Source organism: Podarcis raffonei, chromosome 3, assembly GCF_027172205.1.
Source record: "Podarcis raffonei isolate rPodRaf1 chromosome 3, rPodRaf1.pri, whole genome shotgun sequence".
Classification (NCBI taxonomy): Eukaryota; Metazoa; Chordata; class Lepidosauria; order Squamata; family Lacertidae; genus Podarcis; species Podarcis raffonei.
In genome coordinates this window covers 80,368,526-80,395,934 of record NC_070604.1, presented here as the reverse complement: position 1 = coordinate 80,395,934, position 27,409 = coordinate 80,368,526, and the positions used below count along the sequence as shown (strand labels likewise).

At 42.4% G+C, this 27,409-nt stretch overlaps 2 protein-coding genes across 3 annotated transcripts in view; one reads left to right on the top strand and one right to left on the bottom strand.

Moving 5' to 3' along the window:
* Positions 1-18,613, top strand: part of GREM2 (gremlin 2, DAN family BMP antagonist) — a 34,947-nt gene extending 16,334 nt beyond the window's left edge. Inside the window, exons 2-3 of the mRNA XM_053382627.1 lie at positions 14,745-14,820; positions 16,103-18,613. Coding sequence (XP_053238602.1) covers positions 14,786-14,820; positions 16,103-16,616 — 549 coding nt within the window. The 5' untranslated portion in view covers positions 14,745-14,785 and the 3' untranslated portion in view covers positions 16,617-18,613. The remainder of the gene's footprint in view (positions 1-14,744; positions 14,821-16,102) is intronic.
* Positions 18,614-25,654: 7,041 nt separating this feature from the next.
* FMN2 (formin 2) overlaps positions 25,655-27,409 on the bottom strand; it is a 159,675-nt gene continuing 157,920 nt past the window's right edge. For both annotated transcript variants that reach the window (XM_053382624.1, XM_053382625.1), the window contains one exon: positions 25,655-26,535. In XM_053382624.1, the coding sequence (XP_053238599.1) occupies positions 26,509-26,535 (27 nt within the window). In that variant the 3' untranslated portion in view covers positions 25,655-26,508. The remainder of the gene's footprint in view (positions 26,536-27,409) is intronic.

The following is a 27,409-nucleotide window of genomic DNA, read 5'->3' as shown; positions in this document are numbered from 1 at the left end:
TTTATCTCAGAACAGGAACTGTCCAGGCTTAGGTACCCACATAATCTGTATGTACCTCTGTACTATCATTGCAAAGCTGGAGCAACTAAATTGCAAGAGTTCTGTGATAGTATACATAGCAAACTCTGAAAGTAATTTAAGATGATGTGGCTTTTTACTATTCAGAATCATTTGTGCGCCCATCAATAACATATTCCTTAATTTGCTGGATCAAAGGAACATAGTAAGCTGCCTTCTATCATTGGTCCACCTAGCTCAGTATTGTAGGCAATGGATGGTGTCCACCTAGTCATGTATATGAACTTCAGTGGGTTTACTCTGAGTAGGACAAGCACCGGCTATCACCCACTGACTGATAGTGACGATCCTTGGTTTTAGACAGGTAACACCTCAAGCCCTACATGGGGATGCTGGGGACTGAACCAGGGACCTTCTGCATGCAAGGTAACCACCTGTAGCTCTACCAATGAGCTACAGATCATCTCTGTGTGTTCATCTCATGTTCCACATTCTCTTTCTCCTCCTCTGGTTGCCTTATCTGATAGCTGGTTGCAGTTTGTCGCTCCTTCATAGGTTAGAAGCATATCTGAAAGGGGTCAAACCATCGCAAGAGGTGTTGAAATTTTGGGAGGTTGGTTAGTTACAATGGAATGGTCTTGGTAGTGGGGTGCATAGTTTTATTCTTATTTATGTATGATTTTTACTTTGTCAAATAATAATAATAATAATAATAATAATAATAATAATAATAATAGAAGCATATCTGAAAAAAAACAAGAACAGCAACCAAGATCTTCATTTTACACCTCTGTTACTTATGAAATTGGCACCAAGTATATTTGTTCCCAGCTTTGTCAGAGCAGCAATGGCATGGAGCAGATGGAAGAGCTTTCTGATAAATATGGAACATCAGGGTTGCTTGCATAGCAGTGCTGAAAAACTCATCCGCTCAATTGTGTGTGTTTTTGGAGATCCTGGTGCAAGCTTACCCTGAATCCTGAGGCTTCCTGCAGGCTTGTTCCCTGGATTGACCTCTGCTTTAGCTGTCCTTCCAAGATTCATGATAAGGGCCGTGCAAGCCAAGTTATATGAGGCCATTAAAAACTCATCATTTACCAGCCAGCAGCTAATGCAGTACCATTAAATCCATTAAAGGGGCAATATCATCAAAGGGCCTACTTTGTTTTTTAAGCTGAAATAAATAGGTGTATGAAAAGGTGTCACGTGGTCGCCTTAAATCCGGTCCCTCATATCATATCACTAGACCGTGTTCTGTTCAACCTGCTTTGATATCCCGAAAGCTCCGCTTTGATCAGAGACTTCACAGGATCCAGATCACTTGCTGGGTCCCTTGATGTTGGCGGCTGTTGCTTTTGTGAGGCATTAGACGCGGTAGTAACAAAAGGCCCAAAGAAGTCAATCTGTTCTGTGCTGAGGGGTTAACCCTCTGGCTCTTGCTTTCACCCAGCATGTATTGTGCTCTCTGTGCGCATTGTGGTAAAGTAGAGGAGCCACTTTCCTTTTCCTATCCTGGGCCTTTAGTCATATCAAGTCCCAGGCAACTGGAGCAAGTCCCGTCCTCCTCTGTAGATCACAGAACAGTGGGGTTAGGTGGGACATTTTGCGTTAGTGTGAGTTCCATGTCTGGGAGTTGGAAAATGAGCTTGCTCTGGATGGGCCCATGCTTCTTTAGAAGGAGCAATTGCTTAGCATGGAGGTACTTTTGGATCCACCATTGTCACAGGAGGCCTAGGAGCACCCCAAGCACCCCACACTTGCCCATGCTCTCATATTCCTCACTATAACATACCGCCCACTTCATTTCCCAACATTCTCCCCCAGTCTGAGTCATTATACACCTACTCTCCAGGATCTGCATATGCTTCTGAGACCAACTTAAGTTGACAATGTGAATTTTTCTATTGTTTTAACTGCTTTGAGGGTTGTTGTTTTGGTCTCACCAATAGGTGTTGCACTCTACCTTTCAAGGTGTGTCAGGTGTCCAGCTTTTGTTGTCAGGTTAAAATGTGTTCATTCACATTTTAAATGCTGGGTGCTAGGCCATTGGTTTTCTATTGGTATTGTGAATGTGTACTGTACAATTGGGTTAATGTACAGTATGTGTTGATATCCTAATGATGTGATGGGATTTTATAGGTTTTATTTGTACTGTGAAAGCTGCTCCGTGGTTTTATTGTTTTTAATGAAGAACAGTCTTCATTAAATTCAGTTGCCTTATCAGATCTGGCCGAACTATTTAGAATCATAGAATCATAGAGTTGGAAGAGACCACAAGGGCCATCGAGTCCAACCCCCTGCCAAGCAGGAAACACCATCAGAGCACTCCTGACATATGGTTGTCAAGCCTCTGCTTAAAGACCTCCAAAGAAGGAGACTCCACCACACTCCTTGGCAGCAAATTCCACTGTCGAACAGCTCTTACTGTCAGGAAGTTCTTCCTAATGTTTAGGTGGAATCTTCTTTCTTGTAGTTTGGATCCATTGCTCCGTGTCCGCTTCTCTGGAGCAGCAGAAAACAACCTTTCTCCCTCCTCTATGTGACATCCTTTTATATATTTGAACATGGCTATCATATCACCCCTTAACCTCCTCTTCTCCAGGCTAAACATGCCCAGCTTCCTTAGCCGTTCCTCATAAGGCATTGTTTCCACGCCTTTCACCATTTTGGTTGCCCTCCTCTGGACACGTTACAGTTTGTCAGTGTCCTTCTTGACTGTGGTGCCCAGAACTGGACACAGTACTCCAGGTGAGGTCTGACCAGAACAGAATACAGTGGCACTATTACTTCCCTTGATCTAGATGCTATACTCCTATTGATGCAGCCCAGAATTGCATTGGCTTTTTTAGCTGCCGCGTCACACTGTTGGCTCATGTCAAGTTTGTGGTCAACCAAGACTCCTAGATCCTTTTCACATGTACTGCTCTCAAGCCAGGTGTCACCCATCTTGTATTTGTGCCTCTCATTTTTTTTGCCCAAGTGCAATACTTTACATTTCTCCCTGTTAAAATTCATCTTGTTTGTTTTGGCCCAGTTCTCTAATCTGTCAAGGTCGTTTTGAAGTGTGATCCTGTCCTCTGGGGTGTTAGCCACCCCTCCCAGTTTGGTGTCATCTGCAAATTTGATCAGAATGCCCTTGAGTCCATCATCCAAGTCATTGATAAAGATGTTGAATAAGACCGGGCCCAAGACAGAACCCTGTGGCACCCCACTAGTCACCTGTGGCACCCCGCTAGAGGAACCATTGATGAGCACCCTTTGGGTTCGGTCAGTCAGCCAGTTACAAATCCACTGAGTGGTAGCATAGTCAAGACCGCATTTTACCAGCTTCTTTACAAGAATATCATGGGGCACCTTGTCAAATGCCTTGCTGAAATCAAGGTAGGCTACATCCACTGCGTTCCCTTCATCTACCAGGCTTGTAATTCTGTCAAAAAACGAGATCAGGTTAGTCTGACATGACTTATTTTTCAGAAATCCATGCTAACTATTGGTGATCACAGCATTCCTTTCTCCAACTGGTTGCATTTACTCCAACTGGTTGCATTTCTCCAGAGATTCTGGGACTGGTCTTTTGCAGCTGGAAATTCAAAGGCAGAGAGAAATGAGTAACTGAACATGGAACCTTCTAGATGCAAAGCAATTAACAAAAACAAGCCCTCAGGACTCACCCTAAGCCAGGCACTTTTGCTAGGTCACACCCCTCACCGGCCCTCCTTCACACCCCCTTTGAGTGCCTTTGCTGTGTTGGAAAATATCACTGAACCTTCATAATGTTTCTTGCTTGGAGAACAGGGAGATATAAATGTGTGTAGAAACCACTGACCTTTATGTGGATGTGCAAATTTAGGGGTCACTTTTGCTACTCCTTTTGCATCCCCAATGGCTTGTGGCCTCCTGAAGGTTCTCCATGAAGGAATGCAGCTTCCAGGCTTCCCACCCCTGCTGTAGTGGTTAGTGTCAGACTGAGGCCAGGGTAACCAACTCTCATCAGCCAAGAACTCGGATTGGGGGGCCAGTCCCTCTCTTTTGATTAGGAAAGACGATGGCTCCACTGCGCAGCACACCAGAGGTCTCCAGTTCAAGCTCTAGGTAGGGTTGGAAAAGTTGTGTGAAATCCTAGCGAGCCACTGTCACTGTGTTGACACTATTGATGGATGAATGGTCTGACTTGGCATAAAGCAACTGTCTTATGTTTCCATCCAGAACTACTTCAGCAGTATGAGAAATCTGCACTGCTCAGTTGGTGGTAGATAAGTATGCATCACTGGTCAATTTCAGTTCACATGCTGAAGAAAAGGAGACAAAATTTCCAGGGCTGTTTGAAGTATCTGGAGTCAAAGAAAACTCAATGGCTATCCCTCTTTGTCAAATCAGTCGTGTGTGATAGCAGAAATCAAACCAGCTCAGCCCTATTTCAGAGCTGCCGATACGGTTTCCCAGGAGTTGTTCAAAAATTAAATCCATCACTATAGGTAGGATTTATTTTTTTGCAACACAGGCTTGCCATGTAACCAAGACGTACTCCTAATAGATAAGCTGTAATTACTGCTCTATGGTACAGTCACTGAATTCTTCATTTGTTCCGGGGTTTACATTGCACCAAAGGAAGATTAGGGTCAGCTCTGTGTTGCTTAAATAATTTGCCTGGTACGGCAGTTTGCTAGGATTGAGAGGAGCAGAATCACATTGCAACTCAAGGGCAAAGCAGTGGTCTGTGCATTCACTTTTGTTTCTTCAGATCAGGTTGAACAACTTCACATGCAAGCTGTACTGATTATACTTGGGAACTATTCAGACAAGCCTTCATTTTCTTGGTTGACAAAAATTCACCCTTCCAAAAGCTGTGAATATATTGAACTAGTCTGCCCAGACACTCTGTCTTTGTGCCACCCTTTCCCTTCATGGCACAAGGATAAATAAGGAAGACCAACTAACAATAATCTCCTGTCATGTCAAACCAGGAAACTGTGGTTACTAGGTTCAGAACAAACCAGGATATTAAGCCATGGTTTGAGTTTTGATTCTGGCTTGTTCCAAACCTGGTAATCATAGCTTCCCATTTCTGCACTAACAGAAAACTATGGTTAATCGAAGACCTTAATGTTTAACAGTGGTTCACCAAGAAGAAAGTGGGGGGGGGGCAGCTAAAGTATGCCAAATGCAGGACTAATTCATATTTTACTTGTTTTACATATAATATAAGTGTACTATAAAGGGGGGTATTATTGAAGATAATATTGGATTAAATGGACAAATAAACAAACCATGTCTTATAGATGCTTATGCAGGAAAACACTATTACTTGCTGTTAAGAGACTGCAGTGGACCGTAGGGGAGGTCATGATGTTTAAAGGGACCCTAGTATGCTGCATTTAATTATATATAGAAGGGAGGGATGGGAAAAGAAGAGCACCTGCCACCAGCTTTACCACCAATAAGCATCTCTTGAGGAAACTGATTCTGTGTGACGTCTGCATTTCCTCCGATTCCAACTTGTGCAGTGCTGGTGCAGGAACATAGTATACTAGAAAATAAATATTCTCCAACACAGAGAGAGAGAGAGAAAGAGAAAGAGAAAGAAAAGAAAGCTGTTTTCATCCTTAAAAAATAATAATCCAGAATCCATGATTAGGAGGAGAGAGAGAGTAAAAATTGGCTTGATTTTGAAGCCACAAAGTCTACATTTAGTCACAGTCTTAGGATGGAGCTGAGTTACTGCTGGATTTTATATTTTCAAAAATGTGGGATTAACTCTTATATGTTTCATTCCCCCAGCAATCCTAGCATGGCACCTAGTTGATCCTAATCCAACAAAATCTGCTAGCTCATCCTACACTCTATCTTGCTACTGTGACTAAATGCAGACTTTGTGGCTTCAACATCAAGCTTCCCCCTCAGTTTCTCCCCTCCCCCAATTTACTTAGCACCCAGTCTGAAGACTTCTGGAGAGTTCAAAAGCTTCCTCACTATTTTGTTCATTTGTTTCACAGATTTATAAACTTTTTCACTGCTAAAAGCTACCTAAGCAGTGAACACCACAATATACAATGAAATAAAATGCAAAAGGTTACTCCTAAAAACAAATCAAAAATTCCTACAATTATTTGATTGCAATTCCACAAAATGGTTGGCTCATGATTGGACCTTCTTAAATAAAAATGCCTTTTAATATGGTGACATTTTTGTCACATTTTGGCTGTCTTTAGAAAAAAGCTGTTGCCTAACCTTTGAAGAAAATATGTGGATCACATTCTAAGCCATACTTTCAGCTACTGCAGTGTATTAAATAAGAGAGAAGTTGTATACAATAGAGGCAGCAGAGAGCCCTTTGCAGCCTACTGAGTGAACATTTGCCTTCCAATTAGAGTTACAGATAAACCAATGCAGTGCTGAACAATACTAGAAAAACTGTGGCCCAGATTTGACATTTGGGGCCTGCAATAACCTGCTGAACCTTAGCAGGGCCAGGGCCAGTCTTGAGGACATCTGCATACGATAAGGTAAAGGTAAAGGGACCCCTGACCATTAGGTCCAGTCGTGACCAACTCTGGGGTTGTGGTGCTCATCTTGCTTTACTGGCTGAGGGAGCCGGTGTACAGCTTCTGGGTCATGTGGCCAGCATGACTAAGCCGCTTCTGGCGAACCAGAGCAGCGCACGGAAACGCCGTTTACCTTCCCGCCAGAGTGGTACCTATTTATCTACTTGCACTTTGACGTGCTTTCAAACTGCTAGGACCAGGGACCGAGCAACAGGAGCTCACCCCGTCGCGGGGTTTCAAACCGCCGACCTTCTGATTGGCAAGTCTTAGCCTCTGTGGTTTAACCCACAGCGCCACCATATGATACCTTGTGCAAATCAGGTGCACATAGCTCACCAGGTTCATGTAAGATGCAATATGCATGATGCTAGGACTGCATATTCTCCTCAACCGATCATGTCAGGTGATAACCAAATTTCTGAACTTGACACCATAGAAGTGGTGTATGAGCTGTATGAGCTGGGTAAGCACTTGCATTAATATACACATGGCTGGTCAAGGATGGGTGGGCATTGTGCCCTACTTTACAGAGGCTGGACCTCTCTTTGAAGGAGTCCTCTGTTTGAAGGGCTGTCCTGCCCAAGTCCTATTTAAAGATAAAGAGCCAACAAGAGGAGAACGGGGACCTTGAAGTCACCCATCAGCAGTTAATACCTAGATAGCAGACTGGGTAGACATGCTGGCTGCCTGGTTACAATCTACTATGGTGATGCATATGAAATTTCTATATAGTAATTATTTATAATTTTGCCTTTATAGATATAAATTAGCAATATGCAAAAATGCATGCCATCTTTTTTAGATCATTTCCTCATATTTAGTGATGTGCAAGATGGAGCCATCCTTCCATCCAAAATAGGCGGAAGGATCACACTTGTCTGGTGGATTTTCCATGCATTTATTTCATGAATGAACAATGCACACAAGTTCACTTAAAGAGTACTGTTCGCTGTCTCTAAACATCCTAAAAAGCCAAGCATACCTCTCTAGGAGGGTTTTCCACGGTCTGGGTGCCGCAACAGAAAAAGGCCTTTCCCTTATGGACACCCACTGCATTTTGGGAGAGGGGAGGGGAGGAGAGAGGAAGACACCGAGAAAGGTCTTTGTAGTCAAATATGGGAAGAGACAGTTCTTGAAGCACTCATGTCCCTGGCAATGTAGGGCTTTTTGCTTGTTTGTTTAACCTCTCTTGCAAACCTGAGCTCACTCTGAGCTTTCACCCATCTGACCTTTCTGCAACTGTTGGCTACTTGCATATACTCTTCCTTTGTGATTTCTCCTTCCTTCCATTTCTTACATGTTCCCTTCTTACATCTCAGTCCATCTGTAAGCTCCTTATGCAGCCACACCTTTAGGTGCCTCTTACTTTACTTTCTTGTTGGAATTGTCTGCCTTTGTGCCTTCAGTATTTCACATTTAAGAAACTCCCATCCATCTTGGACTCTTCTTGTTGAGTATTTCTGACCATGGGACTTCACTCAGTAGTTCCTTAAGCTTTCTGAAATCAGTTTTCTTAAAGTTCAGAGAGTTAGCTTTCCCTTGCTTGTGTATCATGAAACCCAAGAGGACATGATCACTTCCTCCCAAGCTTTCCTGTACTTTCACTTCATCAGTCAGTTCCTCCCTGTTGGAGAGGACCAGGTCCAAGAGAGATGACCCTTTTGTAGCTTCTTCCATTTTCTGGGAAATGAAATTTTCTGTGAGGCAACCATGCCCCTTCATACTCATGCACATCCAGGGCCGTCTTAACCATAGGCACCAGGGGTGCTGGGCGCTTGGGTGCCGGGCTCTCAGGGGTGCCAGGCCGAGAGTCTGGGGCCTGAGAGTTGGAGTCCAGGGAAGAGCCCGCCCGTCGGTCAGAGTGCTGCAGCAGGCTCTTCTACTGCAGATGCCTCTGCACCGTGAGTTTGGGGGTAAGCGAGCCAGCGAGGTGCTGAGGTGGCCAGCCGGCTCCTCCCTCCTGCTCGCCTGGGATTGGCCCAGTGCATGCTGCTTACACCACGAGGTGCCCAGCTTTGCTCAGTGGCTGATGTTGATGCCTCGGACTGGTTTGTTGCGCTGGGCTCCATATGTTTCCTGTTTTCTTTTCCTGAGCAGAGATATGCATGGTGTCAGTTTCCTTAAAAAAGGTCAACAACTTCGGGGTTCCCCCTTTAAAAATGGATGTGCGCTGCATATGCACATCCATGTGAGTCACTTTGTAGACTCCTGAATATACAATGAGTACCTGTTCTCTTCATCTTCATCTTCCTCCTCTCATTACCATCTGTTTCCCTCCCTCTGCCAAACTGATGTCTTCTTTTCCCATTAGGTCTCAAAAGCACATATTAACTGCATGGGCTAGGATAGCCTGCTGACCATAGCTCATGTACATGATACAAGCTAATTCCAGGCACTTTAGGGGGAATCTGTTATCTTCCCACCCCAACACTATGGGGTTCACCTAAAATTTCCCCTTCCCCAAGAGTCTTCTTTCCACAGAACTTTAATTTTTTAAAAACAAAAAACATTTCTCTTAGTGTGGAGTTTTTGTTCCTTCTGACTGGGTATGGGAGTAGGCTATACATGTTGGCAGGCAGACTTTGCGTGGTACAGCAGACATTTGCTTAGAAATGTTTGAGAGTAGAAGAGCAGGTTTGCTTAGGGTCACATCTTTCTGACTATACAGAACAATATTATTGACAGTATTTTCTAAAGCCATAGAATCTAATGTGATAAACAAACATGGCCAGTAATAGTCTGGTTTTCCTTCCTTAGATTGTTGTTTTTTGTTTTTCTTTTTCCTCTGCTGCAAAACTGGAGAAAAGTGCTCATTATGGTATAAAATTTTATTGCTGTTCGCTTGGCCAGTCTTTCCAAATAAGTGCCAATAAAAACTTTATAGCACCCTGTATCACTACGTATTCTTTATCTTGTTTATTTGTGTTTTTGTCCTTGGTTTACATCTCTTTCCCCTCTAGAAGGCATGGTTTCCATGGAAACTAACAAAGGGCCTATGCCATGGCTGTATCCATGGAAAATGGAGACCTGGTACTAAGAAGCATAATAATACAGGAAGAATGTGGCACACAACTATTTGACATCCCTCCCCTAAATCAAAGTCAGCCAGGATATTCATCTCCCAAAGTCTTTCATTTAAATGGCAACATCTGCTGGCCCTGCTGTAGCTAAGATCAGAGATATCACACAGAAGCTGTGGTACAGCTACCAAAAGGTTTTCACCTGCTACCTCCTCCCTGCCTCCCCTCCCCTCACTATTTTATCTTATTTTGAAAACTGTAGTGCGTGCATGCACACAGAAACAAAGCAGAGCGCTTACGTTTAATAGCTGGGGGATATAAGAGGATTCCAAGATATGGTCAGCACAGGCCTCTCAATCACTAATAAAATATTTAAATTCATATGCTTTGCGGGCAGGAAGTCAATGTAGAGCAAAAGCTCAACAGTAATGTTATCTCTGGACCAGGCTCTGATGGCATAATGAGTAGCTGGATGCATTTTATCCATGCCTGAGTGGGATGGGCCAAAGCCATAAACTTCACTCACTTGGAGGTACAAAAAACTCACTGTGTGGGGAGACTCTCATGATGCTTCTCCATCTCTGGGTGATGTTGTGGTATCTTTATGCAGGAAGCTCATACCTTACAGCAAGAGTGCCATAAATATTTCTTTATAAACGTAATACTTGCTTTACTCACAGAGACTTACAAACACAATAGAAATGCTAAAACCAATTACAATGAATACAATCAACTATTGTATTATTATTATTATTATTATTATTATTATTAATAATAATAATAATAATACAATCAACAAAAACAAAATACCTGTACTAATTAAAGACTGGTCTAGTAGATCTTGCCCCACCAAAAGAAGCCGCAAGTAGAATCATAGAATTGCAGAGTTGGAAGGGACCTCAAGGGCCATCTAGTCCAAGCCCCTGTAATGCAGGAATCTCAACTAAAGCATCCATGACAGATGGCCACCCAACCTCTGCTTAAAAGCCTCCAAGGAGAAACCATTCCACTGTCCAACAACTCTTACTGTCAGAAAGTTTTTCCTAATATTTAGTCAGAATCTCTGTACTTGTAACTTGAAGCCATTAGTTCAAGCCCTATGCTCCAGAGCAAAGTAAACCTTTCAAATTAAGAGCCAAAAGCCCAGGTAAAAAGGAAGGTTTATGGTATTATTTGCCATAGGTGCCAAAATAACCTGTCCAGCCTTAGGTACTGTATACCATGACTTGTGTGAGGGCAGATGTGCCATCTGTTGTTCTACCTTAGTCAGAAAAAAATATCTTGAGCCAGCTCAGTAGTTAAACTGAGGTGTCACAGGCACCCACTGAAATAAGTGCTTTTTACCTCATAGCTCCCACCATTTTGAAACCACTTTTGCTTCAGAGTTCTCTTTTAATGTTTTTCTGAATGTGAGGCATTCATCTAGCCTTGTGAAGTTTAGAAAAAACATTCCCTTGCCTGTGATTAATAGCAGCAAGACCTCCACCCCCTGGTCCACAAAAAAACAAACAAATAATCCAGACACTTTTTTTCACCCTTGGTAAGTTTATGCCCCTTACATGGTGTGTGTGGAGGGAGGGTGCATTGCAGGGATGGGGAACCTGCAACCCTCCAGATATTGTTGAACTACAACTGCCATCATATCTGACAATTGTCCATGCTGGCTCGAACTGATGGGAGTTGGAGCCTAACAACATCTGGAGGACCACAATTTATGGGGTATTGGGGTGCAAGAAAAGTACTTCTTTAGTGTTGGGAAGAAACCCCCTTTGCTGTTGCCACAGCCACAGACCCTGGCTTCCCAAAGCACCCCTTTATTTATTAGGGTGGGAAGTTACAGTTGGTGTTCTCATGATGTGTGGAAGATAAAAGAGCGGGTGAATTTGCTCCAGAGTTCTGCTAGGTCAAAAGATACTCAACAGAACAGAGGTCTGGCAGTCATTTGCATATTACCCAATACTTGAGAGACAGACATTGTAAACGACAAGGCAACATTCTTCAGCAGCCTTTTAATTCCTGGGAGGATCCCAGTCCCATTGCAACCAGTGGATGATTCTATTTTATTTTTTAAAGGAAAGGACATAACAAGACTATGGTGTTCCATGGAGCCAGAGAGCTCTTTCGTAAAACAGAGGGCCCCTGTTTAATCTTCAAATCACGATATTTAAAATGTTATTGTGTTGGCTGAACATTGTGTGTGAAGTGACTGTTTCAAGGCCCTTCACTTCAGAGCAAGCAAGATTGGAAGAGCTGGCCTGTAGTCTATGCCTGCCAAAGCCCAGTGCTGATGGAAAGCCCAAGGCTAAGTTGAAGTGTAATTCTGCACACTTAATAGCTGTGTAGCAAGGAGAGGTTGCCAGTCATGGCTTATCTAGTAACTAATGCTGAAGTCACCCGAACTGCAACTGCTGCCTGCCAGGCTTTACCCTGTTCTGCAGATATTATACAAACCTCTATGTGCCAGGCCTGGGTTATTCTCCCTGTGATGAAGGAACCACAGCCTTCTCTAGTGGTTAGACCTCAAGAATTGGCCTCCTTCTGTATTATGGGCTATGTATTCATTCATGCACCAAGCACATTACACTGAGTGTGTCAGACAGGAGTTCAAGCTGGGTGCTGTCCCTGAGCTCAGGCTGAAGGAGGCACGTGCAAGAAGCTCGTGAATCTTAACAGGCCAGGATAACTCATGAGACAAAATACAGTTCTCTACAATTGCTAATCAGGCCTGCTATCTGGTCTGAAAAAGTTACTTTGCCAGTCTCTGTTCCCTATCACAGACTTGCCTCAGTATTGGCTCTTCCAGTGCCTTGTGTATACTTAGCTAGAACCCTGCTCCTTATTTGATAGGTCAGGAGTAGAGCACATATGAAGTTTAGCATAACTTATTGTGTGTGTGTGTGTGTGTGTGTGTGTGTGTGTGTGTGTGTGTCTGTGCACGCGCTGCCAGGCAGAGTAGCCAGTGCTGGACTGGATGGACTAATTGTCTGACTCAGGATAAGGTAGCAGCTTATGTTTCGTTCTGTCTTTTCCTCCACAAACTCTTCTGCATCTGGGTCTGACAGCTTGTGACCTCTCTTTCAGGGATGTGTTGAGGCCCTACACAGTAGAAGCTGTAAACTATCCTGCAAACTCTCTGAAACAGAAAGAGCCATTGTGGTGGTGTAGAGGTTAAGACAGTCAGATTAGGACTGAGGAGGGTCCAATGGCCACTCAGCCATGAAACCAGTGGGGTGACCTTGGGCCAACCCATATCTCCCCATCTAGCCCACCTCACAGAATTGTTGCAAGGATAAAATGGTGTATTGGAGGTGGGGGCCCACAGAACTTATTGAAGGAAGAGCCAGATGAAAATGTAACGAATAGATAAATATACCTGTTGTCAGAGATGAAGGAGCCTCAAACTATGCTTTTAAAACCAGTGAGACAAATGTCCACTGTCTTGCCTGTGAAAGGTGTGTCTGATAATGATCATTACTTGCAGTTCCACATCTTGTCAGAAGAAAGGAGTTAATTTGAAGTTTAAATAAACCTCCAGTTCAGCACTCCTCTCTCTATGCTTCGGTGCCAGAAGGAAATCCCCTTTCAGTGCTGGTTACCAACTGTGCAGATTAGTAAGGTCTTACGTGAGCTAAACAGTTTTTAAAAATTGACATCCCTTGCTGTGGTAGAAGCATATCATTAAGGGCTATTTAGACAAAGAACATAATAAAAGGATCAAAGCCCTCCTATCCTAAGGGAGAAAAGCAGCAATCTCATTCCCACTATAAACATTTTGTGCCTTTGTTTTGAAGATTGTAAAAGCTTGCTTTCTCCATTTCCACTTCTCTGCTTCTAGAGGAATGGAGCTCACCTGACTGTGGTTTCATAATTAAGGTTTTAAATTTTAGCAGCTTATAGAAATAGCTTCCACCTAGAATGTAAGGGCTATTGAATGAAATAAAAAGCACAAGTTTGGTCCCCAAATCCATTTTGTTTATAACCAATATGGAATTGCTGCTGCTCATAGCCATTTCTGTAGTGCTACCAGAAATTGCAAGCTCTGCCGTTAGGCTGAGTGAGGTTGATTACTTCAGGTGGCAGATTTTTTAGGGAGCCTTTAAGCAAGGGATACTAAACTGACAATTCTTACCCCATTGTAGAACCACTCAGATTTTCTGCTTCAGAGGCCAAATATATTGGGCTGTCTTTACAGGATGCTGTGGTCTGAGCAGAATTCTGCCTACACCAATCCTGGGGGAAGCCAATGGGATCTCTTGCAGGAACAGTGCAGTGAAACAATAATTTTAAGAAGGTTCAGGAACTAAAGATTATTACTAAGGGTAGAACTGTGGGAGGGAGCAGAGACACGTTTCTATGTCAGTCTGCAAATAAAGAATGGGACACAATAGAAGACGTAGCTGTAGTAGGGTGACTGTGTAGAGAAATGTCTCCCTTTCCCAAATAATTCATGAAAAGGGTGCATGTTGTTTGCTAGGCCCTTCCTCTTTCAGGTTTTCCAGAATTCTTGTGGAAGCCCTTTTTTCTGAGGGGCAGAAAGGAAAGCCTTATTTCTGAATTGTTTGACAGCCAGAATGTTCACAGAGGGCTTTAGATTCACATGACCAACCCGGAAACAACGTAGTGCAAATGCTAGCCAGTCAGTAACTATTTTACTTTCTAGCTGTTATATATCCCAAACAGCATGCACAGAAAGCCTAGAATTCAAAGTAATGGGGCACGTTCATTTTCCAATAGCATGATTTTGGAATAATCAAATGAGCTCTGACTCATTGTTTGTATGTTTCTGGGGCTGGCAACAAAGGAAGGAAAGGAATAATACAAGTTTCAGTTGCATCTCCAGAGAAAGCTGTAATTAGCTGATTGAAAAGGAATTTGGCCTGAACATCCAGTTAACATCCCATGGTTTTGGCCATGATAACCTAGTATTCGGTCAAGTAGAGAGAGCTATAACTTCCCTGAAGACTGGCTGGAGTCTTTTGGTGAACGTAATAGTTTCCCATTCTGGCCATGATCCCAAACACACTAATTTGTAAGTGAGCATCATAGATTTCCATGTGATTCTGAAATCTGTGATATTTAGCGAGAAATATCTTTAGGAAGAAGGGGTAAAGATCTTTAGTCACCCGTTTCACTAGCATAAAATAATTGCTGCTTTCTTTTTCAGGCAGCAAGACCACATTCTCTACCTGTGGAAGGTCAGACTGAATGGCTCAAGACTTTGATATCAATTCTCTGCTTAGGTAAGTCCCCCCCCCCACTTTTCTATGCCAGTTTCAACTCCCACTCTCCCTTATGCACCAACCTGTACATTCATGCACAGAATCAGCATAAAATATGCACATCTTCCCACATCTTTAAAGGCTGAACCATACTTGTTCAATCGCACCACCATGATCATGCAAATCACATTAACTGCACATCTTCAAGGAAGATGCCATTTCTCATAAACAATCCCTTCCTATAAACCTAGCCAAACAGCCATCCTGCATCATCTCAAGATTGCACCCCCTCAGTGGTGAACTAGCCATAAGACTGCCAAGGAAGAAGAAAAGGGCTTGATTATATTTTTCTAAAATCACAGTAAGGCAAATTTAGAGCAAATTCTCTCAGAGGCAATTTGGAAATAAATGTTCCCATGGCCAGATTGGCTAGTGAATGGTTTTGGGTTGCCCTTCCCTGAAACAGTTGAACTTGGCCAACTTGTTTCAATCACCCAGACACAACTGCTATGTAATCACCTTTCTGCAATGCACCTCCTCAGAGCTTGAGATTTACTGTTCAGAGCTGAGTATGTTGCTATGTAGAGGACTAATGAATTGTGGCCCTGCTTTTCTTCATGCCATTATTGGGCTAGGTAGTTAGTGTGTTGCCTATCACTAATCAGTGTGTTGCTTTAAAAATGAAGCACCAGGACTGCAAGCTTATAGGACCTGGCAGCTCTATCCCTTCCTGATGGTGCTTCTTTGTACTTTCCCGTACTCCTGGATATCCTCATGTGCAACTAGCCTAGAGCATACTAAGAGGGGAGAAACGCATGCTTGCCAAGTGTCTTGTTTTAAGTGGGACATCCCAGATCACAGAAGCCAATCCTGGCTTCTCTTTGGATCAAAGAATGTCCCATTTTTGGGCCTGGTGGTCTGGCACAAGTCAGACCACCAGAGTCTGGTCCACCAGCGCTGGACCAGAAGGTGCTGTGGCATGATCCTGCTGCCAATTGCCAGAGTGCCAGACCAGAATGTGTGCCCCTCCTGACATCCTGATTTTGGGGATGGAAATATTGGAGGGTATGCAAACAGTGGGGAACATTGTGTTTCTTCTATGGCTGTACGTGTTTGTTCTTCTATCTATTAGGGCCACTTAGAATAAGTGCTCTGGTGGTTTATAAGCAAATCTTGGCATGCCTTTCCTTTTCCTTTTTTTTACTTTATGGATGACAATCTTATTCCTATGCATTTTAAAAGACACTATTTCTTTATTTATTGGATTTGCATCTTCTATCCTGATTGTCTTGTTTTATTGCAGGATGATTTGGAAACTAGCTTTCTCCTTGTTTCTTGTGTCTACTCTGGTTCAAGTGTCAGAAACCAGGAAGAATCGCCCTGCAGGAGCCATCCCCTCCCCGTACAAAGATAGCAGAAGCAACAACTCGGAGCGGCGGCAGCATCTGCACAAAGAGGTGCTGGCCTCCAGCCAGGAGGCCCTGGTTGTCACAGAGAGGAAGTACCTGAAAAGTGACTGGTGCAAAACGCAGGCCCTGAGGCAGACAGTCAGCGAGGAGGGCTGCCTCAGCCGCACCATCATCAACCGCTTCTGCTACGGGCAGTGCAACTCCTTCTATATCCCTCGCCACGTGAAAAAAGAGGAGGAGTCATTTCAGTCCTGCGCTTTCTGCAAGCCCCAGAAGGTGACCTCCTTCACAGTGGAGCTAGAATGCCCTGAACTAGACCCACCTTTCCGACTTAAGAAAATCCAGAAAGTCAAGCAATGTCGGTGCATGTCTGTGAACCTGAGCAGCGCAGGCAAGCAGCGAAAGTGAGGGCTGGCAGCTGCCCCTGCCAGAGTCGCCATGGCCTCTCTTCCTTCACAGACAAACGAGATGGTTGTTTTTCCTCCTCCTGGTCGAGTCATTTCTGGAGCAGCGCCATTGGCCACCTGGAAGTAAAGGCTGCTTTGGCTGGTCTATTCAGAGGGTTCATAATCGATTTACCAAAGCAGATGTTTTGCCACTGGGTCTGTGTCACTCAAGGTGAAGCCCAGCATCAAATGTGGAAATGGATGTTTGGGTGGCCAGGGGTTTAAATCCAAAATTAACACTTCCACTGTGTGGGAAACCTTTTGGCCTTCACTCCATCCATCCTTTTGGATGAAGAGAGAGGTCCAGTGAATTCTTCATAGCTTCTCCCTCTCATTTTGGGGACTTTTCACTTCGTTTTTGACTGCCTAATGCTGTTTTTCTTGGGCTGTAATGCTGACGTGGATACATATAGTAAAGAACAGTTATGGACAACTATGTTCTGTCTGGTCTGACTGATAAGGCACATGGGCCTTATCTTCCATGGAGATAATCAACCTGCCACTTTCCGACAGAGAAAGAGACCGAAAATGGATTTATGCATATTTTCAGCTAGATTGCCTCACGTTTCCACAGCAATGTTTCACTTGTAATGCAGCTATAGCAAATTGTTGTTAAACTTGTTAATATAGACATAACCACATATATTTTGGGAGATGACAAAGTATTTGAAGGGCTAAAACAAAACACCTTAATTGTTGGGCCAGATTATTCCCTGAAAATTACAGAGTTTTGCTAGTGTTTATTTTCTCAGTAGATTTTGCATTAATTTAATTTTTTCCTTCCATCAATTCCCTTACCCTAACCTGTGTTGAATCACTACTTTTGGGGAAGAAAACAACATTGTGTTTAACCTATTGAAACACAGTAGCAGAAAAGCAAAATGCTGCATTTCTTTGTTACTGAGATGAACACCAAGAGTAATTTAAACCAATCGTTATTTCCAATGAACAGAATTGTATCTATGTAGGGAAAATGTAATGTGTGAAGTGACCCAGTCATCCTGATTTCATTCAGTGTCTCATGCTAGGTTTTAGTATGTTCCAAATGTGGCCGTTGAGATTCCTAAATTGGTTGGGCAACACCGAAAGCCGTGACCTATTGCGTATCTTGGAACTTTGCATTCACGGCAGTTGCAGCTGAAGGAGTCCAATGTTTTGAGGACTATTTTCCTACGCTCCCTCGGATATGACCACTAAAGGGGTTAACAAAATTGTTTGCTTCGAGCTGTGGGTTTGGTGCCAACTCAAGGGTTCAGTGGCACAGTTCTCTATTATGTGAGACCGGCTGTTTTAAGAGGCTTTGGGGGACTGATCTCTGTTAGTGCTCACCAATCGGTTTATGGGGATTGGCACGGGTAGGAGGGATTGGGCAGGTATGCTGGCCCTATATAATTTTTTTTTCCTCCCTTGGTGTTACACAATGGCAGATCTGCAGTTGGGAATGCACAGCAGAGAAGGCTGAGGCTTGCTTGGAGATTGCCATTGTCAAACATTATTCCACTACTTACTCTAAGGTTTACCAAAGCACATTTTGGACAAAGTGGAAGGGAGAGGAAGATTAGAGTGCCTGTAGCATAATGCACACACTTTTATGGGTTAGGATGGCTGCCTCTTGAAGAAATGAAACCTAATATCGGGTTCCTCGGGCTGGAAACCAGTAACTGTTCAGTAACCACATGAGGAAAAATGTGAAAAGAAAGCATCCTGTAGGGGGATGGGCTCCTTACCAATTTGTGATAAAAAAGAGATATATGCTGCAGGAGGGGGCATGTGCCCTTTGGTTAGTTTATGCTTAAATGAAAGAGTTGAGTTGACCTTGTAATGGTTCATACTATTTAAATATTTGTTTTATAAATGAAAACAAAATGGAAGAAATGTTATAACTATAATGTAATTATTTTATAGGTGTATTATTGTTAAATTATAGAACAAATAAAGATACTCTAGGAATATATGGAATTCATACAATCCTTGCATCATTTCATATTCTACAGGGTTCAAGCACTACCTTCGTTGGGGAGTTTCCATCGTCTACTTAATTTAAATATTGTTGTACACCACCCCAGTTTCCAAGTGGGGCAAGATTCCAGGGGTTCCAGGCATTTGCCCAGCACAGTGGAGACATTGATGTCTTTATGATATATGGTTTATTTACACATGTATGCAACCTGAACCTGTGATGGAGGGATTTGCAGCATCAGCAGCCCAAAAGGGTCCTGTTTCTTCCATAGCCACAGCTTTGGATTCAAGCAGAAATCAGCCTTTTCTCTTTCTGCCTTTTCTCTCTCTACCTTTTCAGCCTGCTGCATTTTTGCATCTAGCTTCTAGCACACATAACTCCTTCCCTTCCTCTTTTTACTCTAAACCTTGTCTTTATCTGTTGACTGAGGGGGCTCCATGCTTTCGTTGCTCTCTCACAAAGCCCCCTTGATCATTTGTTCTTTTAATGGTCCATCGCCCAGGCAATCACCTCAACACAGGAAGTTAGCCTGGCTTAATTAGCTTTGATTAAATGTTAACATTTGATGAATCCAGAAATTAGGGGTGTGTGGCAAACTCATAACACTATTTATCAGGTTAAAATAAACCAGAATTGCAGTGGAATTAATTGGGCGAGGACCTGAGAGAATGAGAAAATCACCACTTGGTCATAAAACACAGTGTTTGACCTTGGGCCAATCACTGTCTCTCAGCCTAACTCCCCCCTCAGGGTTGTTGTGACGATGTTCATTGAATGGCCAGAGGCATGGCTAAATGTGCATGTGTGTGACATTCATATTTTTAAATATTGGGAAGATTGCACAATTTTCTCTGAATTAATTATTTTCAAACCAACCAGCCTAATACCACACTTAGTTGGCATGGATTAAAAATAGCCGGTTTACTTCTCAACACACATTGACAGTATTATGGAGAGCACTCTAGGATTCACTGCAAGCTTCAGCCATATTTGAGCATTGCACACAGGGTTAAGGAAAGCATGTGAGTGGGAAGTGGGGCCAGGCCAAGTGCAGTGGTACCTCGGGTTAAGTACTTAATTCGTTCCAGAGGTCCGTTCTTAACTTAAAACTGTTCTTAACCTGAAGCACCACTTTAGCTAATGGGGCCTCCTGCTGCTGCCGGGCCACCGGAGCATGATTTCTGTTCTCATCCTGAAGCAAAGTTCTTAATCTGAAGCACTATTTCTGGGTTAACGGAGTCTGTAACCTGAAGCATATGTAACCTGAGGCGTATGTAACCCGAGGTACCACTGTATTCCTACCTTCAGTGTCCATGCATACAATGCAAACATTTAGAGAGTACTCACGTATCTAGGCTTCCACATGATCTGGAACTCAGTAATATTGGTACTAGGTAGATTTGAGGCTTGTCTGTGTGAAGGCTGTCTTCCTGTTGACATTTGTGTGTGTGTGGCTACATTTCCTCCTTTACCATGTAACACAGTGGTAGAGCACTGTTTTGCATATAAAGGTCCCAGTTTCTCCAACTTCAGAATTTTTCTTTTCTAAAACCCTGGAGCACCACTCAGGATTTACAATATCAAGCTGGAGGAACCTGTCTAAGTTACCTTCTGTGTTCCTACACAATGTCCAGATAAGATTTTTGTGAATAATAAAAGGTGTTCATATATTAATGGTAACATATGAAGAACAGTTCACATTCATATGAACCCTGCTCACCTAGGAAGGAGGAATCATAAGCATCCGCTGCTTTCCTCTCCTTTCTCCATCCACCCAACTATATACAGTCATACCTTGGATCCTAAACAACTTGGTACTTGTTTTGACTCCCAAACGCCACAAACCCAGAAGTGAGTGTTCTGGTTTGCTAACCCAAACATCCAATGGGGCTTCCACAGCATCCGATTGGCTGCAGGGGCTTCCTGCAGCCAATCAGAAGCTGCACTTTGGTTTCTGAACATTTTGGAAGTCGAACAGACTGCCGGAATGGATTCCCTTTGACTTCCAAGATACGACTGTAGTCTTTGTACTGCAAATTTCTATTTATTTATTTTTACTCCTGGCATAAGGGGCTTCAGGTTCAAAACAGCATCTGTGTATGAACAAGAGACAAAGCCAATTGATGTTAAACCCCTGTAGAATGAAGCATCTGTGGTGCCCACTCCTAGAAGATTTAGGTTGTGCACCTCTACCTGGGAGTAAATCCTACTGACCTCAGAAGAACTTACTTCCAATCAAACATGCATAGGACTGGGCTGATGTTTTCTAAACCGGAACTTGGTGAGGTTTAACGAAAATCTGTAATGGAAGAATTCCACTGTACTGGAAAAGAAGAATTCTGTTTGGCGGAATAAGTAAAAGCACAGAACTGCAATCAGATCCCGGTTATATCTGGAACTGAGCAGCGTCTTTCATAAACCACACTTGAACATTCACACAGAGGCAGTCTTGCACAAATATAACTAAGGAAAGTTCATGGGTCTAGGGAGAGAAATTAGTTATGGGAGCTCATGGCTTGAGCTCTACTGCACATGATCTTGTGAACTCTACAATAATGCTTTATTTTTCTCTCTTGACACAATATGCTGCAGACAGGTATTGAATTGCTGTTCCTCAGTATAGCACCTCCTGTCCTAATGTCCACATATTGTGGAAGGGAGAACAAGGGCTAGTACACACCCCTTGCTTTGTGATACCACCATCTTAATCCTGTTTTCATGTAAGATGCCTTGACTGGTAAGCTGCTATGGAAAAAAGGTAGGGGCATAAAATAAAAATAAAAATGAGAGATTCCTCTGAATGCCAGGTGCTGGGAGAATTTTTTGGGGTGGGGGTGGGGTGGAGAGACCATTTTGGTATCCTGCTTATGAATGTCCAGGCTCAGCATCTGGCTGCTATTGGAAACAGGATGGCAGAATACATCAACATTAGTCTTAAAAATGCCTAGAGGTCTTTATATTTTAAGGTAAAGGTAAAGGGACCCCTGACCATTAGGTCCAGTCGTGGCCGACTCTGGGGTTGCAGCGCTCATCTCGCTTTATTGGCCAAGGGAGCTGATGTACAGCTTCCGGGTCATGTGGCCAGCATGACAAAGCCGCTTCTGGTGAACCAGAGCAGCGCACGGAAACGCCATTTACCTTCCCGCCAGAGCGGTACCTATTTATCTACTTGCACTTTGATTTGCTTTCGAACTGCTAGGTTGGCAGGAGCAGGGACTGAACAACGGGAGCTCACCCCATCGCAGGATTCGAACCGCCGACCTTCTGATTGGCAAGTCCTAGGCTCTGTGGTTTAACCCACAGCGTGGTATACAAATTAGGTTAAATAAAAATAGTTAATCCACCTTTCTCTCCATATGTTCTGAATGGCAACTCCAATGAGCTCAGACAACATGTGTTATTCTAATTCAAGGCAATTTATGTTCTTAAGAAAAAGTCACATCCCTAGGTATTCCAGTTGAGAGAGAGAGAGACTTTCAACTCTTGTGTAGTAGAACACAGAGGTGTACATTGGATTTGGATGAATTCTGAGCTGAAATGGGCCACTTCAACAGGTTTGGGACTCATCTGCACCAAATAAGGCTCTCTCTAAAGTGTGAGGACCTTGGAAGTGGTTCAGCGTTCTTTGAGGATTCAAACCAAGCACTGCAGACGAAAGTACCAAAAAGTGAAACATTTCTCCCCAAACTTGAGTACAAGAGTCTGTGGAAAATGTGGTATATAAACAAGCTAACTATGATTATGAGCATATAAGGGAAATATTAAGGTAGGGAGAGCGTGAGATATAATTATTTTGTAACTGGCATATCTTGCTTCTCTCAGACACAATGATTTTACCAGGACTATCCTGTCAAAAATGTTTTGCAAAGAAGGGATGTCAAAGGAATACACCCAGAAGAAGTCTTTACAAGCTGCTCAAATTCAAACTCTTCTTTTTGATCAGGTAACCTGTGGACATCCAAATGTTGGTGGACCAGCACTCCAGTAACACCTGATCATAGGCCATGCTGGCTGGGGCTGATGGGAGATGGAGTCCAACACCACCTGAAGGGCCACATGCGACTTTGGTTTCCCCATCCTTTTAGTTTATACCCAAAACACTTGCAGCAGAAAAATTTAATAGAAAGAACTACTGAATCAAGGATCAGAAATGCTTTTCGGTAGTTGACATAAACCAGACTGGGAGTCTGTGAGGGAATGAACGCTTAATTCATAAACCAGTGTCTTGTGCTTTTCAGACATTAGCCTGCCATCTGGTGGTAAATATACTAATCAGTCAAATACAGGTTGTCATATTGTTCAAAAATATGTCCAACACATAAAAACATTTCATGAGAACAAATTCCCCTTTGAGTAGAGTTCCCCCTTTTCCCACCAGTATTTCCTTGTCACCCATCACATGGGAAGTTCCTTCCAATACATTTGATTTTGAGTTTCCAGTTCAACCTAACGGATTTGCAATTTTAATTGGGCAGCCAGTGCTGGCTGCAAGCAGAAGGGTACAATTCGGCTCCTGAATTCTGCTTGCAACTTGCACTGGCTGCTCAATTAGAATTGCAAATCAGTTATAATGGAGCTAGCAACAATAAGACCTCCTCTAATTATTCCACTCTTTGCTAAGGACTTCTCTGCCTGTCTCCACAAAATTGCTGTGTCTGGGTGGGGGGAAAACAAGGCATGGAGAATAGAAGAGTTTGCTTTGAAAGAGCCCATTACAACCAATAAATGGACAGCATTCTTTCAAAGGGAGGGCAGATGAGAGTGGTATCGGATAGCACTTTTTTTCTTTTTTAGAGTGAATGGGAAATTACTAAATGAGCCAACAGTGTCACACAAATCAGTTAGAGCTGCTAAAGAAGAAAAAGCAAAAAAAAGCTGCTGACTTTAATGTTCTGCACTGCGGTGTTATGTTTAGCTCTATACAAATTGGGTACAGTATGATATAAGCTGGCCCAGGAAGGAGGAGACTGTAGGTATTTGCATGCAAACCTTGTGGAAAACAAAAGCAGCCCTTACTTGTTCAGGGTTCTCTATTCATCTTAGCTGCCCTGAACTATTGCAGTCAAGCATCCAGGATGTGCCCATCAACTGGGGTTGGAATATTGTTTCTGAAACAATATTTCATTTTTTAAAGGACCAGAATTGTACATCAGACACATAACCTTTTTCTGTGAGTGCCTAAATCTGAATTAAATGAAACATCCAATGTCATGTCAGTGAACTAGATCCATTCCTTCCCTCCCCCTGCAGCCTCACCCCCCCCACATGTTCTGGAAGGTCCCCTGAACACTTGTAACAGATCTGGAGGAGTGATGAGTTGTGGCAGACATTTGTGCCAGCAGAAGTCAGTTGTGCAAGTGGGGTACCACATTTGGATATCAATCTTAGGATTTATTTTTTATGCTAACCATTTGTGATGCTGCATAGTAAAGCAGATAGCAAATGCAGCAACACAAAATGTTTTATGTTGGGCACAAATAGGAATATAGTCGGGAAAGGACATACATGCCATCCTAAAGGATTTTGCAACTGTTTCTATCCATGTGTACAAAAGTCATAACTTGTTTTAAACTGTTTTTAATATTTTTGGTTCATGTTGCCACTCTCTATGGGACCTTAGGGTGAAGGGTGGGTAAATAATAATACCAGCTTGAAACATGGGTAGGAGCTGGGCGCGCGCGCGCACACACACACACACACACACACACACACACACACACACACTGCTTGCTTCTTCCTTAGTCTTGGCCCTTGGAAGATGAATGCCACACACTATAGTCAAATTCAACTGGACTTAACCGTCCAGGGGTCCTTTATCTTTACATTTTAGTCTATATTTTGGACTGTAAGTTTTTCAGAGCAGTGGCTTTTAAATATTTCTATCCATTAACAGTTCAGAATTCTTGCAGGTACCAACAGCAATTCAAAATCCCAGTGCAATAAGAGTCCTAAGTACTGTATACACAAAACAACTTCAATTTCATTATTTTATTTTTCATATAAATAAACATTCTAAAAAAAATTGGAATAGAAACACTAAATACAGTATTGCACATAGCGATCTTTGTTAAGTGTAGTATTATTTAATTTAGTATGGCAATAAACATATTGGAGATACTGAAGGGAAGAGGATGGCTACAAAACTTAAACATGCTACAATGTTTTTAAATGCACTTAAATGAAAGAAAACACAGAAGTTAAAACAGCAAGAGACTATAGCTTACATAAATACAAACATGGGTTTTTCATCAGTGCTATTAAAATATCTGTAACTTCTTTATTTGCTCTTCATAGGTCTCTTGTAACAACAATCTTCTCTTTTCTATTTCCCAAGAAATAACTTTATTCCTGACACTGGGGAAACAAATAAAGGAACTACCAGGAACTAACCTGAAAGACGAAAAAATTTCAGGCTGATCAGTAATCACATAACAGGAAACAATTTCCCCAATGAATGAAAAATATATTTTTAGTGCTTGGCATTTTAAAAAGTCAATTCCTGAGGTCATAATTTATGTAGCCTTTTCAATGTCTGGAACCAGAGACTAACATCTGGACAACCAGGTATCATGTACTGGGCTACATGGAAAGAGAGAGAAAGTAATTTCAGCAGGTGAGAACTTAAAACCACCCCAGCACTTTCCATGCTAAATGGCTTTGGAATCTATGCACTTTATCCCGCCCCCCTTAAATTTGGCTGTTTTCAATAACTTTTGAATGTAGATCTATGCTACATTGTGCGGAGGAGGCAGTCTAATCTAGATATGACCAATCATTCGGTTGTCTTTATTGGCCGAGATTGAGGTGGCACTGCAACTATTTATGTAGTTTACGGTATGGGCACTCAATAAAATGTAAAGCTGAATTAATCAATAGTCCTTGCTTTGTCACCAGAAAACTGAGGTTCACAATATCACCCTTGATCATCCGGAAGGATGATAAAAGGGAAGTATTTAGTACTTTACACTGCAAGATTCAATAGATTTGTAGGAAGTCTACTACAAGTTTCTTGTTACTCTGTAAACTTTTTTATTTTAAAAAAATGTTTGTAGCAAACCAAAGGCTGTTTAGTATCCTTCAAATGATTCCTACGCTGTGCTGCAGCCTTGAGTAGCCTTCCTTTGTTTCCATCTTTTGTACATGGATGGGGAAATTATGAACCTCCAGATACTGCTAGACTACAGTCCCCATCTTCCCTGACTACTGGCCATGATGGCTGGGGCTTATGGGAGTTGTTGTTTATCAACATTTGAAAAATCACAAATTCCCCACCCCTGCTTTATTATGTGGCAGAAAATGCAGAGATAATGTCCCGCCTTGTCAACTGTAAAGATTTGCTGTGCTGAACATACCTTGTTTTGGAAATGTATTATAGTGTAAAAGGAGCAGTTTACCCATTCAAAATACAGATTACAAATGTCAATATGAAACAGATACGAACAATTCTCAAGAAGTAGCCCTAATCTAAATGTAGCACTGCAGTGTATTTGCTCTGGAAAGATCTTGCCAACAGGAATGGAAATGTAGTGTTTGTATGATAGATGTTTATAGTTTCAGTATGTTTAGGGCAGACTGAATGACTGCCTCTTAGACCAGGTGCTTTAGTTATTGTTAGTATTCCTCCAAATACATTGCAAAAGCATATTTGGATGAAAAAGACAAGATGGAGTGCATGGAAGAGGCATGCCTTAAATTAATATCTTTTATGATTTTGGACACTCCATACAGCAAATCTGTTTATCAATGAATGCCCAGCAGATTCTAGTCAGTGGAAACAGAAAACAAATGCAAACAGGTCAAGAAAACAAATGGGTCAAGTGATGTAGTCTCCTTCCCCCCATCAGACTTATTGAGTTTATTGAACAGGTGGACAATGATGCGTGCCGTTTGACCTTCATATTTTCATACTTATCTTCGCTTTCTGAAAATGAAAAGGTGTAGAAAATATCAGTTTCAAAATTTCAGAGCATGTGAACTAATCATCAACCATGCAGTGAGAACCCCAAAGATACAAAAAATGGGTAATCTACCATTTTCCTCTCTTGCAAATAAGACTAAGATTGAAATCCAGTTAAATCAGAATGTTTGGATGCCAAGCTGAGCTGTTTCCAATACACTATCTTCAAGTGCAAGAAAGAATGAAAACCATTTAAGTTTCATTAAAAACAGCACCTCCGTTTTATGTTATCAGTGTCACATGTCTGAAAGCACAGCAAGCACTTTCAGCTTCTGCATATAACAGATCACTGAACCAAGTCCAGCGTCCTAAACCACAGAAGCATTTTACTCCAAATAGCAATACAACCTTGGGAATATGTTGTGCCCCACGTGCCTTTCTAAGTTTTGTGTTCCAAAATCTCTCAATTTGGGCCTTATCTGCTAACTCCTGGTAGGTTTTGTTTCATTGGAAAATCAATTTAAGTTTGTTGCCAATTACAATATGAAGCTCCCATCTGGGAGTACCCAAAGAGCAGCAGGATTTACAGGTCCCAGCCCCAGGGAGCTTGCAATCTAAAATACACACAGGGAAACAACAGAGAAAGGAGCAGAGATGCAAGGATTTCAATATACTTAGTTACACTATGTTATAGGCCAGGGGTCTGCAAACTTTTTCAGCAGGGGTCTGGTCCACTGTCCCTCAGACCTTGTTGGGGGCTGGACTATATACATATATATATTTTTTAAATGAATGAATTCCTATGCCCCACAAATAACCCAGAGATGCATTTTAAATAAAATCACATATTCTACTCATGTAAAAACACCAGGCAGGACCCACAAATAACCCAGATATG